Raw genomic sequence first — 15,326 nt, forward strand, 5'->3', positions numbered from 1 at the left:
CGTGATTAGTTCGACACACTGGTCGTGCTGATACACGTCACCACAAGAAAAACCAACTGCAGGTTTGTTCGCCATACTTAATCTGTCTTCGCAGGGAAGTACAAAAATTGTGCTTGTTTGGGCACTTAGAACATAGTCGTAAGAAAGTTGTGCTTTCTGCTTCATTAAAAAAAAAATCTGAGAAATAAACTTTCCTGTCGTTTCAGGGTGAACTTCAAAAGAAAAAGAAATTGTCGATCACGAACACTTCACAAGATCATCGTCTAACACGACAGATATAAGCTTTAAAATATAATGCGTGGCATTTCCTTTCGCCAGTGGAAAAATAACTACATATTTGCATGTCCAATTCACACTGGAAATTACTAAGTAAACTGCCGCTGACAGTGACGCAAAAGCATCGTTTCGATGTGTAACTACACTGGAAAAGTAAGCTGCATTTTTGGTAGTGACAATTATGATAGCATTGCGTTCAACATCATTGCGCATCTTTACGTGAATGTATCCTTGAAAATGTACGGTGCTTTTAGGCTTTCTTGGTATGGTGGCTTTCATACAAAACAGTATGCAGTCCTCTTAGCACGCTAACTTGTGCACAGAGAAGCGGGCTCTGCTCACGTTTCGGGAGGCGCCTTTGTTTCTTTAGCGGCGCTGCACAGTTCTTTTGCGTGGCGCCCAACTATTGCTTTATTGTGTACAGCCTTTAGTTTAATCAGTCTAAAAATAACAATTACTAATTAATATTTCGTCTAAATGCAGAACAGCGCAACTCTTGAAGTGAAGCGCGCCACAAGGGCACTGTAGGATCGCAGCTATTGCGTCGTGTGAGCGTCATCTCTTATTATTGTTTGTAGGTCTACTTGAATGAGGACACTTCCCATACGTATCAACACTTCCTTGTGCCGCTCTTTGTCAAATGAAGACTGATATCTCTTCAGTTATGCAAAACAACCCCGAGAACACAAAGACCTACATGAAAAAGTAGCTTTCTTTTTAAAATGAAAGACCTATAGCGCAGGAGTGCAAAGCAAATCACACGGGTCTTCGCTGCTTCTAGTTCCGCATGCGCGATTCGAATGTTTTAAAAGCGGTGCCTAGGTAAATGATAGTCGGCAAAGTGAACGGGCGGGCACTATTCGCTCCCCCCAAGTGTCTTTTAAAAATATATTGACTTTACTATGTGCTATACCGTACACAGTAGAGAATGTACTGTACCGTCGAGTCAAAAAAAATCCTTCTAATTCATTCAGAGAAAGTGCAGCAAAGCTTTGTAATGTTTCTTTTTTTTTCGCTCAAAGCCGAAGGCATGCGGTTTTAGCACTTTGTAACGAGAGATCCGACAAGATTTCACTTTTTATAGACGCGCTCAACCGCTTCTACGATGTTTGAGACTTTCGTAGGTGCTTTCCTTTCCTAATCACGACAGTTCTTCCTCAACTTCAAAATGAGCACAGCCGAGAGGAGCGATGAGTTTGATCTTCGATGACGACTAGTGCTGTTGCTGCTCGCCACCATGGAGTTCTTCAACCTTTTATGGGCGCTAGTCGACGCAGTTAAGAGTTTGAGACCCACCACGGCCTGGCCTTGTTTTGGTTTGGTTTGGTTTATGGGGTTTAACGTCCCAAAGCGACTAAGGCTATGAGAGACGCCGTAGTGGAGGGCTCCGGAAATTTCGACCACCTGGGGTTCTTTACCGTGCACTGACATCGCACAGTACACGGGACTCTAGAATTTCTCCTCCAAAGAAATTCACCCGCCGTGGCCGGGATCGAACCCGCGTCTTTCGGGTCAGCAGACGAGCACCATACCTGGCCTTGTTTTGAAAAAGTCACTGTTCGGGACTGAGCTGATACCAACCGTTACATTTGGTGGAGGTGTTGGACCATCCATTCATCATGCCGCCGACAGATCCTGCCACAGTTGCCACCAATGGTGTTCCAGAAACTCCGGGACTCACGAAGTCCATATGGCCTTCCACACGGCCACACCAAGGCTTCGAAGAGTCGAAAGCTGAAAAACATCGTCATCTCGCTGCAAAGTTTAGCACGTATGTGGAACCATATAGCCATGAGGCCTCTCTCAAGACTTGGGATGCCATCAAGAAAGAGCGCCTGAAAACATTCGTGGGGACATTTCGCAAGGAAAGACCGGAGCACTTGCTCGAATCCTCATCCAGAAGTCTCCGAGAGTGAGCGCCAACGTCGATGAGATGACGCAAATATTTCGTGCTCTGTGTACCGAGAAATGATTAAAGTGAAAAAAAGCCACATTCTGATACGGGCCATCAAGTAACAGCTCTTTAATGGACTCTTTCGAAACCCACCACAGACAGTGGAAGATTTCGCGTTCGAAGCATCCAGTATCGAGAAGACCCTAGAGGTGCGAGCTTACCAGTATCCCCGACAATTGAAAGCCTGCGGTACAAGCCATACACAGGTCATGACAAACAAGAGCGACCTGTGCGAAATCATCCGTAGAATTGTTCCAGAAGGACTACGCCAACTTCTGTCGCTATCAACGCAGCCTCAGCTTGAAACATTTGCGGACGTAGTACGCAAGGGAGTCCAGGAACCGTTAGCCGTCCTGCAGAGAGCGACGTCCACACCGGAGCCTTCGGCAATGACTTACGCCGGAGCAGCACGCAGACTTCGGGCACGCCGAAAAGTCCCAAGCTCTCGACGACGTGAAATGGCTGTATTAGAACGCCAATTCATAAAACCAGCCCGACCAACCTACAAGAGACGTGCACTGCTTAGGAAATGCCATGCGTGGAGGTTTCTCAACAACCACTGCGGACATACTTCGTTACTCTCCATACAAACGTATCGGCCTGCGTGGTTGCTCCATCGACGCACCACGGCTGCTATCTTGACAACGACAGGGCGAAATATATAAGAATATTTGCGTCAATCACAGGGCTACCCGGTCTGCGACCAGGTGCCTGTCAAACTCATCATTCGCATCACTAAACCGTAACTACCCTACGGCAGTACGACGAAGATCCTCAGCCCGTATAAGCGAAACTAAAGAGAGAAACCTCTGAAGGTGATGTTCCTTGTCGTGAAGCAAATAAAGTCCTCGAGTGGTGACGCCGCATGACGACGCCGCACCCACTATAACGCCGCACACAAAGAGAAGACCGACAATGACGCCCCCCCCCCCCCCCCCCCCCCCCTCCTTCCCCCCATGGCATGTACAGCTCTGGAATGCCGGTTAAAAGTTTAACAACGACCCGACAGCTGGCCGCCTCAGATTTTCTCACACCCTCCGCCGAACTTAAAGCAAATATTATTGCTCCCGCATATCTGACATTGTCGCACGTTAACTGCAAACCTGCCGAGGTTGCAAGCGACGACAGAAACCACCGACCTGACCAACAGGGCTCATGAACCGTACTCAACCACTATCAAGACCCTTCCAGCAGATAGGCATTGACCAGTTTGGCCCTTTCTTTAAGTCATACTACTAGAGAGAAGTGGATAAGTTTGACGACCGACTAGCTGACCCGCAATACAGAAGTAAAAGCTCTGCCGAAAGGCATAGCAGTACAACTGGCGAAATATTCTGCGAAATGGAACGCGGAACTCAAAAACATGGGATGTCGTCCATCCCTATGCCTTCTTCGCCTACAGCACCTCTGTGCAAAAGGCCACCAAGATAGCGTCGCTTAGGTTCCTCCAAGGAGGGAATGCTATGACCACACTCTGCGTCATATTTCCGAACGTCGCCGACGAATACAATCTCGACATCGCTGCCTAACCTTTAAGCGCGGAAAGCCCGACAGCTCGCCCGGTTGCGGATTAAATATCACCACCGCACCGACACGTTAGCTGCAACCCACGACGACTCAACGCAATGTCCGAGGTAAACGGCAGGGTTCGATTGGGAACAATTCACCGTCGAAGTATTGGCGAATAACTGGTAAGGCGTTATTTCGGACTTTACAGGTACGGACCTCACAAGCACCATACGTTACAAGTAGGACCTTACAAGCACAGCAGAGAGTGTCGGGGAACCTGATCTTCGACTCCGCCCAGTGGGGATGCTGCTATCGCCACCGCCGAGTTGTTCAATTCTTTACGGGCGCAAATCAGCCCAATAAGCAGAATTAGTGGTAAAGCGGCCTTCCCTTGTTTTGTGAACGACGTTGTGTGGGACTGAGTTCAGCCGTGACAACATTATATAATACATTGTAGTATCATCAATGTCAGTGTCTTATTGTCTCTTACGCATGTTTATGCATGTACATAGAACTCTTACCACACTTTCGGCACGCTACTCTTTTCTTGTCTGGCCCCAGGTAAACATACATTCTTGCCAAGATTGTCTGAATCAGGTGCGTTTTTAATGTACGTCAGTTGCCCTGCAAGAAAATGAGCATTGTAGGGACACAGTGCACCGCACACTATGTAAAACAACTCTAATGAAAGGAAGGTATCGCCTACATATTGCAGGAATGGAACGGAAGCGGTATTGTTGTCGGTCGTGAAAGCAGGAGCATTGTATTGATTAAAGGAAATCATTAAGGTGTTTTTCCAACCATTTAAATTGCAGCAAAAAGTTCAAGCAGAGAGTTTTAACGCATTGCAATGAACCGCTAATTATGCAAATTATACGAAAATATGTGTATTGTGGCCATTTTTCCGCGTTCTGAGGAGGTCATGAAATAGCATAAGAGAGCGATATTGTGGCCGCATGTGCGCTTTTTTCCACCAGCTTCTTGAACTTGGACATGAAGTGTCCATTGCTAGCATCATGAAAAACTCTTCGCATCATGAAAAACTGATTCCCCATAAAGATGGCGTTGCTAAGCTTACGCCATTGTTTCTTTGCATAGATCTTCAAATGTGAAACCAAAATTTTTAGATACCTTTGACTTTTCAATAGGTCAGTGATTATTATTCAGTTATTCATGGCATCGCGAAAAAAGCACAACCACATCTGCACTTCCCGCTAGTTACCAACACTGCTTCGGTTTCATGCCCACAACTATTACTATTATTTTATTAAACTCACGATTACCCAGGCCATTTTGTATGCACTGTCGGTGGCAACAAAAGCGCGCGAGATGCGCGTTCTTCATGTATATATATATGGTGCTTGTGAGGTCCGTACCTGTAAAATCTCTCTCTCTCTCTCTCTCTCTCTATATATATATATATATATATATATATATATATATATATAGAGAGAGAGAGAGAGAGAGAGAGAGAGAGAGATTTTACAGGTACGGACCTCACAAGCACCATACGTTACAAGTAGGACCTTACAAGCACAGCAGAGAGCTTCGGGGAACCTGATCTTCGACTCCGCCCAGTGGGGATGCTGCTATCGCCACCGCCGAGTTGGAGAACCTATATATATATATATATATATATATATATATATATATATATATATATATATACAGGGTGTTTCACCTAAGACTTTCTGCAATTTTTAAAAATAAACTATTTGAATTAGATGCGCGCTTTTCCTGGCATAGCATTGCCAGTGGTGTAGTACATCATAATTCAATTCAATTTCAATTTCAATTTATTTCCCAGAAGGTTCTGGTCGGCTGACTGGGCTAAAAGCTGTGCGTAAACAGCTTGACGAGGCCCCAGCCAGCCGTTACAAGGCATAACAGCACACATTAAAAGAATATTCATATACATAGAGAAGCAAATAGTTGATACAACAAGGAAACAAAAGAGTATCATGGATTCAAGTAAAGGCAGTGAACATATAGTTATATTAAGAGGAAACCAAAAATATCAATTCGGCAAATAACACTAACTGCAAGGAAATATACATACAATCAACTCAATAAATGACAGCAAATCTTACACACTTTATTAACGCTTTAAACGAGAAATTTGTTAAACAAACTGAGGAAAATTGGAGAGAAATTTTCAACTAAGAGAAAGAACATCAGGTTACATCATTACAAAATAATGACGTAGTGTAGCTTTGGTAGATTTATTCGTGTCTTTGTATTTGTTGAGAATTGTGGGAAGATTGTATTCTAGTGCCTGTAGCCTGTAGTCTGTTCGAAAAAACGGTACTAGCCATTTGTCTGTGTTTCGTGTGTTTACTGGATGGTTATTTTCTTTTAGCAGTGTGGTACCTTCTACCATTGATCTGAAGCTGGAAGGGAAATAGTATGACAACATAATTCGCAATTCGTACATATTTTGAATCCTTACAATATTATGCGCCTGGAGAGCTTGTCGAGTATGACCTAAGTAATCAAGATTCGCAATATGACGAATGGCTTTCTTTTGGAGCAGTGAAATTTTCTCTATGTTTGTTTTAGTAGTTGTGAGCCACACTAAAGAACAGTAATTGATGCGTGAGGCAAATAGCGCATTATATATCTGAAGTTTTATTTTACAAGGAAGAAAAGTGCGGCAGCGGCAGATTGCGCCTGTCACTGACGAGAGACTATTAGTTAACTTTTGAACGTGTGAATCCCAAGTAAGGTTAGAAGAAAATGTTACCCCAAGTATGGTGTGTTCATGAACGATTTCAATTTTCTCACCAGCACAGGTAATAACACCTTCAAACCTGATAGCCTTATTTTTTGGTCGAAATACCATCACTTTTGATTTTGTAGGATTGATTTTGAGTATATTAGCACCACACCACTTCTGAAGAGTATCAAGCAATTGGTTACATTTGATCATTAGTTTAGTTACATCTACACCAGAGAATAGTACTGTGCAATCATCAGCATATATAATGAATTTTAAGGTCTTATCAATGTTTACAATACTGTTGATATACACATTGAATAATAAAGGGCCCAGCACGCTACCCTGCGGTACACCTCTGATGATTGGTAAAAAGGACGATTGATGGTTGGCAAGATATACGCATTGCTGCCTGTTTGCTAAGTAGGACTTTAATAAGGATAGAGGCTTACCCCTGATACCGTAAGCTGAAAGCTTATGAGTTAGAATATCATGGTCCAGAGAATCGAAAGCTTTACTGAAGTCGATGAAAAGGCTGACAGTTATTAGTTTGTTTTCAAAATTTTTCACTATGTATTCCTTAAGTTCTAATAATGCTAATTCAGTAGAGAGTCCTTTCCTGAAGCCAAACTGTGCATTAGAAATTAGGTGGAACTTTTCAAAGAATTTGTTAAAGCGGTCATATAATATCTTTTCAAATCCTTTTCCAAATGTAGGTATTATAGATATTGGGCGGTAATTTTTTGGCACGTTTTTATCCCCTCCTTTGTATACAACAGACACCCGGGACTTTTTCATCGCATTTGGAAATTCCCCGGATTCAAGAGAAAGATTGAATATATACGTTAGTACTGGTGTTAGGTATTCTATAACATACTTGATAGGCTTAATTTGGAGGTTATCAATATCAAGGGCTTTGCTGTTTTTTAGTGACATAAATGTTCTATAAACTTCTGCTTCATCTGTTGGTGTAAGAAATATACTTTCGGCGCATGAACAACTTAAATCTTCGTTTATTTGTGAATTTTTGTGTTGTAGTGCAGTTCCAATGAAGTGCTTATTGAAAAAGTCTGCAAGACCTCGACCGGTAATTATCTGGTCTTCGTGAGTTATTTTATCAGGTAATAAATCCTTCCTGTCTCTACCCAGAACATTATTGATTACTTTCCAGGCTGCGGCCGGCTGTTGTTTACCAATACTTGCAAAGAGATTTTCAAAGTAAGCAACTTTTGCCCGCCGAAGCTCAGAATTCAGCTTGTTTCTGACCACTTTGAAATTTTTCAAAGCATCAGGATTTCGTGTCGTTAGAAAAGTGTGAAAAATTGTATTTTTTCTCTTTATAGTCTTTAAGTGGTCGGTTGTTACCCACGGCTTTCTTATCTTCTTTGATGGAGTAAAAGTTTTGATAGGAAAGTGTTTGGAATAGATTGTGGAAAATATCTCGAGAAATTGTACATATGCATCGTTTACATTTAACTTGTCATACACAGAAGACCAGTCTTGGAAACTAATGTCTATTTCGAAAGCCTCTAAAGCACACTGAGGCATATATTGTACGGTTATTTGTTCAGAACGTTTTTTAGGTTTTGGTAATGAGTCATAGAACATAAAGATGGGACAATGATCACTAACATCCGATGCTATAGTACCAGCACTAAAAACAGAAGTTTCTGAGTTTGTTATAAACAAATCTAAAGCAGATGAAGTAGACACAGTAACACGAGTCGGTGTATTGATAACACTTATGAATCCCAACGACTGAAGTTGAATAGTGAAATCAATGACAGTTGAAGTATTATCGAGGGTATTTATATTGAAGTCACCTCCGCATGTTAGCTGAAAATTATTGCTTCGAACATATTCTAGGAGGAGGTCAAAATATTTCATAAAAGATTTCATGTTTCCCTTCGGTGGACGATACATGACCGTGATAACCTCTAGCCCAGCCTTCACAGTCAAACATTCATAATCATTGGTAATTTCACAAAATTCAGGCAGTAATTCACAATCTTTACATCTTTGGACATGGAGCGCTACACCACCATCGTCTATCTTTGCGATTGTTAAAGAATCTGTCATACCCATCAAGATGGAGCATGTCACAGCCATCATAGTACCAGGTCTCAGAGATCATTATGGTGGTATATTTAAAAGGAAATTGACTTAACAAATGTGTGATGTCATCTTGTTTACCATGTACAGAACGAGCATTGATGTGCAAGACTGTTTGAAGAGAGGGTGGTTGAGGACGTATGCACCCAGGTAGGACGAAGCTGTGACAATCCATCTCGACCGATTTAACAAGCAACAATAACGCACTAAAGCGCTAAAGCTGTCTAGGACTCATTCGATTTTCACAAGGTCAGCCTCACAAGTGATCTGAACAACATCAGAAGATTCCGTTTGCTTAGCAAAAATTTTTCCATTGAGAGTCCACACCGACTTCCATTTGTGCTCATACTTCCGCTTTACAGTCATACCCAGGAGTCTCTTTAGGGCCGGGCAGAGGTGCTCATTTATATATACTGGGGCGGCATTACTGATCCCAATATCCTCATTGGTCAGTCGGGCCTTTTTTCCTTTCCTAAGTATGCTGTCGCGTTTTGAACGAGATTTAAATTGGACAATGATGTTTGATTTGTCAGCATCTCTTGTTGGAACTCGATGGCAGGATTCAATGTCATCCTCACTGATTGGCTCTTTGATTGCTTCCCCAACCCCTTGAACAATCTGCAGGACATTCTCATCATCCTGTTTTACTACACCTTGGATTTCAATATTCATGTTTCGAGAATACTGCTCCATGTGAACAATGCGTCTTATAGCTTCATCATGTTTTTTTTCTAATGATACGCACTTCACCTTAAGTGCTTCATTCTCTTTTTCGAGCTTAGCGTTCCTTGAGATTTCAGCCTCAAGTTTTTGTTTCAGCTCTTCCATAGAGTCATGAGCAAACTCAAGGCTCGTTGTCATGTTACGTTGTTCAGCCTTTAGTTCTCTAATTTCGTTTCGAAGATCCCTTTCAATGCACTCTCGCGAAGTTTTTATTTCCTGTTTGAAGTCTTCTTTAATTTTCACTAACTCAGCCTTCAACTCCTCTTTAAGCTTAGCAACTTCTTTCGCCATGTCACGTTCAAGGCCTATTGCACAAAAAAACGCCAAGAAGCTCACAATTTGGCAGCAGCGACGATATGGAAAAGACCAACAGATTTCAAACAGCTTTGGCACTAACCTGCAGCAAAGACGCAGAGACACGATAAGTTGCTGCACTCAGTCGGTCGTCGCTGCTGCCAAGTGGGGAGCGTGGCGGCGGATGGGTCCTTTTTGTAACCCAATGCGTGTGACGTCAGGCGTCAGGTGGATGCTGCAGATAGCGAAAAATGCAGCTAAGACGTGCTAACTAACAGGCTTGTTAACCATTATTTAATAGTTAACTTTTAAACTATTACCGTTGGGCTCCTTAATTATTGAGAGGCATGTAGCCTACCGTAAGTAATGTCCATATCCGTTTTTAGAATTTCTAGAACGCGATTATCCTCGGCGCTGTGGCCCAACAAATTTCGCCTACATCGCGCCAAAATACATGCGGTTTGAGAAGCTTGCAGGCAAAGCAACCTCTCCAGTGAACCTAATTCGTCAAGATAGCCAAAATTTGTTGGGCCATAGCGCCGAGAATAATTGCGTTCTTGAAATTCTGAAAACGGATATGGACATTACTTACGGTGTGCTACATGCCTCTCAATAATTAAGGAGCCCAACGGTAATAGTTTAAAAGTTAACTATTAAATATTGGTTAACAAGCCTGCTAGTTAGCACGTCCTAGCTGCATTATGATGCACTACACCACTGACGATGCTATGCCAGAAAAAGCGCGCATCTAATTCAAATAGCTTATTTTTAAAAATTGCAGAAAGTCTTAGGTGAAACACCCTGTATATATATATATATATATATATATATATATATATATATATATATATATATATATATATATATATATATATATATATAAGCATGTCCATTCGTCCATTGATACCTTAAAGAGACATACAGAAGAAATTAAGGTAGTTCTGTATCGACAGAATACGGCACTCTTAACAACAGCAATATATATATATATATATATCGATGTATACGCTTTTTTAAAGGAAATATATTTATTCGACGCGACGTTTTGATCGGAAGGCCGATCTTCTTCACTCCTGAATAAGATCGGTCTTCCGATCGAAAAGTCGAGTCGAATAAATATGTTTCCTTTAACGAAGCGTATACTTCGCTATATACTCGTGTAAGCAGTCAAGTACTTCATGCTTGCGCAACCTATATATATCTATTGTAAAGCTACCTCACTACCCAGACTCCTGGTATTGTTACAATGAAGCATGTCCATTCGTCCATTGATACCTTAAAGAGACATACAGAAGAAATTAAGGTAGTTCTGTATCGACAGAATACGGCACTCTTAACAACACCAAGAGCACTCCCACCGAAAATGGATCATTTGTTAAGTAGAAAACGCTAAAAAGGAATTACAGGTATCGCCATCACCGGCCGACTTCGCAAGTCAATTGCGTGCATGACACCGAATCTCGTGCGCGAATTCCGGAGGCTACGATACACTGCTATTCACTACAAAATGGCGGCAAACTAGGCCCTCTTGGTGTGGATGTCACGAGCTCAAATCGAGTAGCGGGAATATTTTTAAACTTCACTTTTTCAGCCGCAAACATCTTTTTTGCAGGATGTGTTTGTCCTCAGTGCCCCTTTAATACATTACAAGCGATTCGCTTGCGTGGCTACTTCGAAATAATTATTTTTCACACTCATGCCTCCAGTAAATTTTTGCTGCCGTAAGCCCACATCCTCCATTACAGTGCGGCAAACTGGTATCTGTCTGAGAGATCAACATCCTCGTGTAGCGTAGAGTTACTATATAATTACCTAGAGTTGCGCGTAGGTACGCCATTTTGCTCCCCCAAGCACCAAAATTACGAGGGAAAGCCGCAACTGTTGCATGCAGGAGGAGGACGTGGTGCGCTCTAGTCAGAGCGATTGCAGGCTCATTCCGCTTGATTCTGGCTGCCGAACTTGCTTTATTCTACACAGATTACGGTCGCATTGAATATGTTAGCAATGCGTCAGCTGCACCAAGGCCTATCTATGTTGATTACAAACAAAATACTCGCGGCGGTGACTCAGTGGCTATGGTGCTCGGCTGCTGACCCCAACGACGCGGGTTTCATCCCGGCCGCGGCGGTCGCATTTCGATGGAGGCAAAATACTAGAGTCCCGTGTACTGTGTTATGTCAGTGCACGTTGAAAAACACCGGGTGGTCGAAATTTCCGGAGTCCTTCACTACAGCGTCCCTCATAGGTTGAGTAGCTTTGGTATGTTACACCCCCTAAGCAATAAATCATAAACCAAAACACTCGCCATGTGGATCGGTGGCGCCATCTGTTGAAAGCACCAGAAATCACAGACGTTTTCTCATTAAAAATCGGCTAACACTTGTGATAAAATTGCACGTTATTGATACGAAAACATCGTTTGCAATGAAAATGTGCGCTAGGAAAAAACAGAATGCCGCAAAGCAGGAGAACAGTAGGTGCACGAATGGACTGTCAGCAACTGTCTAGTGCTAAACGAGGCGAATGAGTTGGCTTCTCCGCAGTGCATGAATTCTTTTCAGCGACGTGATTGCGTTTAGCCAGTAGAGGCGCGACCAGCGCAGGTAAAAGAAACCCGCAACTCGACATACAGTTAGCGTTGTGATCTAGACAGCGCCACCTTTGAGCAGTTTTCTCAGCTTCGCTAGCGCACTGGCGTCATCGCCAAGAGAGGTCGGTAAGGAGCCGCGGGAGGAGATAACCTGAGCGCGGCGGCGGGTTTTTTCGCGTGTGAGAATTTCGCATCGGAAACTCCTCTGGCGTGACCGTCAATATTTGATGATCTACTTCACCGTTGCTTGTCGAAAACACTGGTACGACTGGTATCCTATTAACAACAGGCACAAAACATGCATGGCTAGGTACCTGTACTAGGTTTCACAAATGTCCTGTCGCTAGATACGCTTCGTTACTGAATGGCTTGCTTCCGGTCTGTAGTCCTGATCGGACAACGGTCGTAAGCTGGCCATTCACGCTGAGACGTTTCATGATAAAATATTTGATGGTGGCTTTAGGTGTGGATTCGCAAGAAGGGTATGTAAATTTTCTGTTTTTGAAGTACACCTCCATTCGCACGCTTCTGCATCGTGATATTGACAAAAAAAAATTTATTTCATTCTATCCAGGACGCAAGCCTCCAGATTCAATGATGCTACAATCAATTTTCAAATTGAGATTTAAGCTGCACATACTTATTAGAGGCTGCGTGCAAAGACGGCCCCAAAACTGTCTCTTTAGTTGTTGATACTGAGGTCGATAAATTTAGCACGAGTGATCGTGATCCTTTTCTTATTCGTGGTGGTGGAAGTATCATTGGCAATTTCAGGTGAAATTCTATTCTTGTCAAGTACAAACAGAGATTTTCCAACCAGTAGTCACAATTGCTACGACAATGAACAATTTTTCAAGCCGGAAAAAACCCAATGGAGAGAGCAAGGTTTTCGCTAGTATAGCGTGGTTTACGAGAAACCCATCGTTTATTACATTCATTTGTTTTTTTTTATCCCCTGAAAGTGACGGCATCTCCTCTGTCTTTATTATTCTAGACGGTTTGTCGTCGCAGAACTCGCAAATATTTTCACAAATTTCTGCCGAGAACACCTGGGGCTATTCACATGCAGGTGAAAGAAAAATGATATTGAATAACGCCCCCTTCCCTACCCTCTGAACTCGGTAACAAAAATAGCTTATATTTGTCTTCCTCATCCCAAGCTGCCTATATTTTCTATATTTTGTTTGGTCCTGCATCGCACAGCCGCGTCCGCATTGCTCTCTCATGACCTGAATAGCGCACATTTGTCAGCGAAAGCAAACTGTGCTGCATCATGAAAAGTAAAGCGGACGATTGCAACGCTCAGGAGCAGCGAGAGTGTCTCATGACCTGATTGCGACACAGGATGCGCTCTCAGGAAAGACAAAAATGGTTCGGAAACAAGTCAGAGGTTTCAAATAAACTGGACAGATGAACTAACTCCCTCGGGAGCAATGATGTTGCTACGACTGCCCTCGTACGGATGCCCTACGCGGTGACAGATGAATGCCTTGCCGATCTGGCGTGTGCGCTCCCGCCGATAAAGCTCGATCAGAGGGTCACATTCTGTCCGGCAAGAAAACCCTTCAGTCGATAGACGCAGTTGCGCAAGGGGTCGTTTAAGCGCTTTTCCGATTATCCTGCTCTTACAGAGCCCGCAGGAGAGTCGTGTGTCAGACGCTACTCCAGATCAGTACTTGATATATTTTCGGGAACGTATTTCTCTGAAATACTGCTGCCTTTCTTTAAGGTCCCTGATCTTGATCTTTTCCGCTTAAAATGATCCGTTTCTCAAAATTGGAGCAAACGACCTTGAAACATGCTTTTTTTTTTCGTTTCTTGAGTCTCTTTGAACTCACTGAACGAGCGCCACTCAGCCCATAACGGATAACACGCTTCTACTTTCGCACAGTCTTTCATAAAACCGCCTTTCTTTCTGTGTTCAAAAAACCGCAATTAATTGCCAGATAGCGGTGAACTAGGGAACTCCGAACACTTTGGCTTTATGAGCGGATCGAACTTATTAGGCTGAAATAGTTACAAAAATTCCGCCTGTTTCTCCAACTTTCGGTGATTACCAAGCGCTTTACAAAGAAGCGAACACACTATGTCAGCTCTCGTCACGATCGCCGAAAGCCTGAGATTAATTAGATAAGATTTTACGAAACACATGAATATAATATGCATGATGAAGTGAACTGAGGCCGAAATTTATGTTCTAGCTGTTTTAAATGAGTTAAAAAGAATGACACGAGACAATTAATAGAGAAGGGCGCCTGTGACTATAACGTCAAAAATAAAAAAAACTGATAACAGAGTACGGATTAAGAAAAAAAGTCACAGGTGCTGTAACCTGCGGAGATAACTTCACGTTCTCAAATTTTCACTAAAATGTGTGTAAACGTTACTGCCAGCATAGAGATTAATGCTTCCGAGATTTTTTTTTTTTTTCAGTAAAACTGAATGATGTTTTTCGGAATGCATTTGCCTCTAGAAAAACCTCGGATTTGGTAGAGGCATCATGGGAAGCTTGGAAACATTCGGTGTTTTTCATTTGCAATTATGTGTATTAACAGTCAAATTTCGGTCAACATTTGTCGAGGGCGAACGCGACACGACTTTAGTTATAACTTTTGCAGCATTTCGTTGTGATTCTGGCTCTAATATTTTGCTAGCGGGATCGTAACCACCACATAGTTAGTTGATCTGAGGTACGACTCTTGTTGATGTCCACTTTTTGGGCCTGGTCACGAGTGCTTTAAAGGACCCCTAATCTTCGTTCCGTTAAAAAAACCTCTCCTGCAGACTCATAAGGGACATTCCTCGGTTATGACACTCCAGTAAAGACATTAACTGGTTCGATAGCAACAGTGTTCCAAGTTGCCAAAAAACCGAAAAAAAAACAGAAGAAAATGTGGGCGCTTTCCTTCCGCGCTTTTTAAAAGTCTGGAAATATAATTTCTGCCAAACAAAACCACCAGAGAAGCTCCTTCCCATCCTCCAGCTTGCCGTCATATATGATGGATCGAACCAGCTATTGACTGGACGCGATAAAGAAACTGCGTAGGACAGAGTGGGCAGATTTGATGCGAGTGAAAAAAGAAGAAGACAATAAAGTGACAGCAAATGTCAATCACAGCCTCCTAATCGCTGTCGCATCTGTCAAAAGTAAA

General features: G+C 42.7%; 1 protein-coding gene across 1 annotated transcript; it reads right to left on the reverse strand.

Moving 5' to 3' along the window:
• Positions 1 to 8,798: 8,798 nt before the first annotated feature.
• LOC149342502 (uncharacterized) lies at positions 8,799 to 9,581 on the reverse strand. The gene has a single exon (XM_089546808.1). It carries the CDS (start codon positions 9,579 to 9,581, stop codon positions 8,799 to 8,801), a length of 783 nt encoding a protein of 260 aa, XP_089402934.1.
• Between the last annotated feature and the right edge of the window lie 5,745 nt (positions 9,582 to 15,326).

This window comes from Amblyomma mixtum, chromosome 5 (genome assembly GCF_055824585.1).
Source record: "Amblyomma mixtum isolate Tamu chromosome 5, ASM5582458v1, whole genome shotgun sequence".
Taxonomy (NCBI): domain Eukaryota; kingdom Metazoa; phylum Arthropoda; class Arachnida; order Ixodida; family Ixodidae; genus Amblyomma; species Amblyomma mixtum.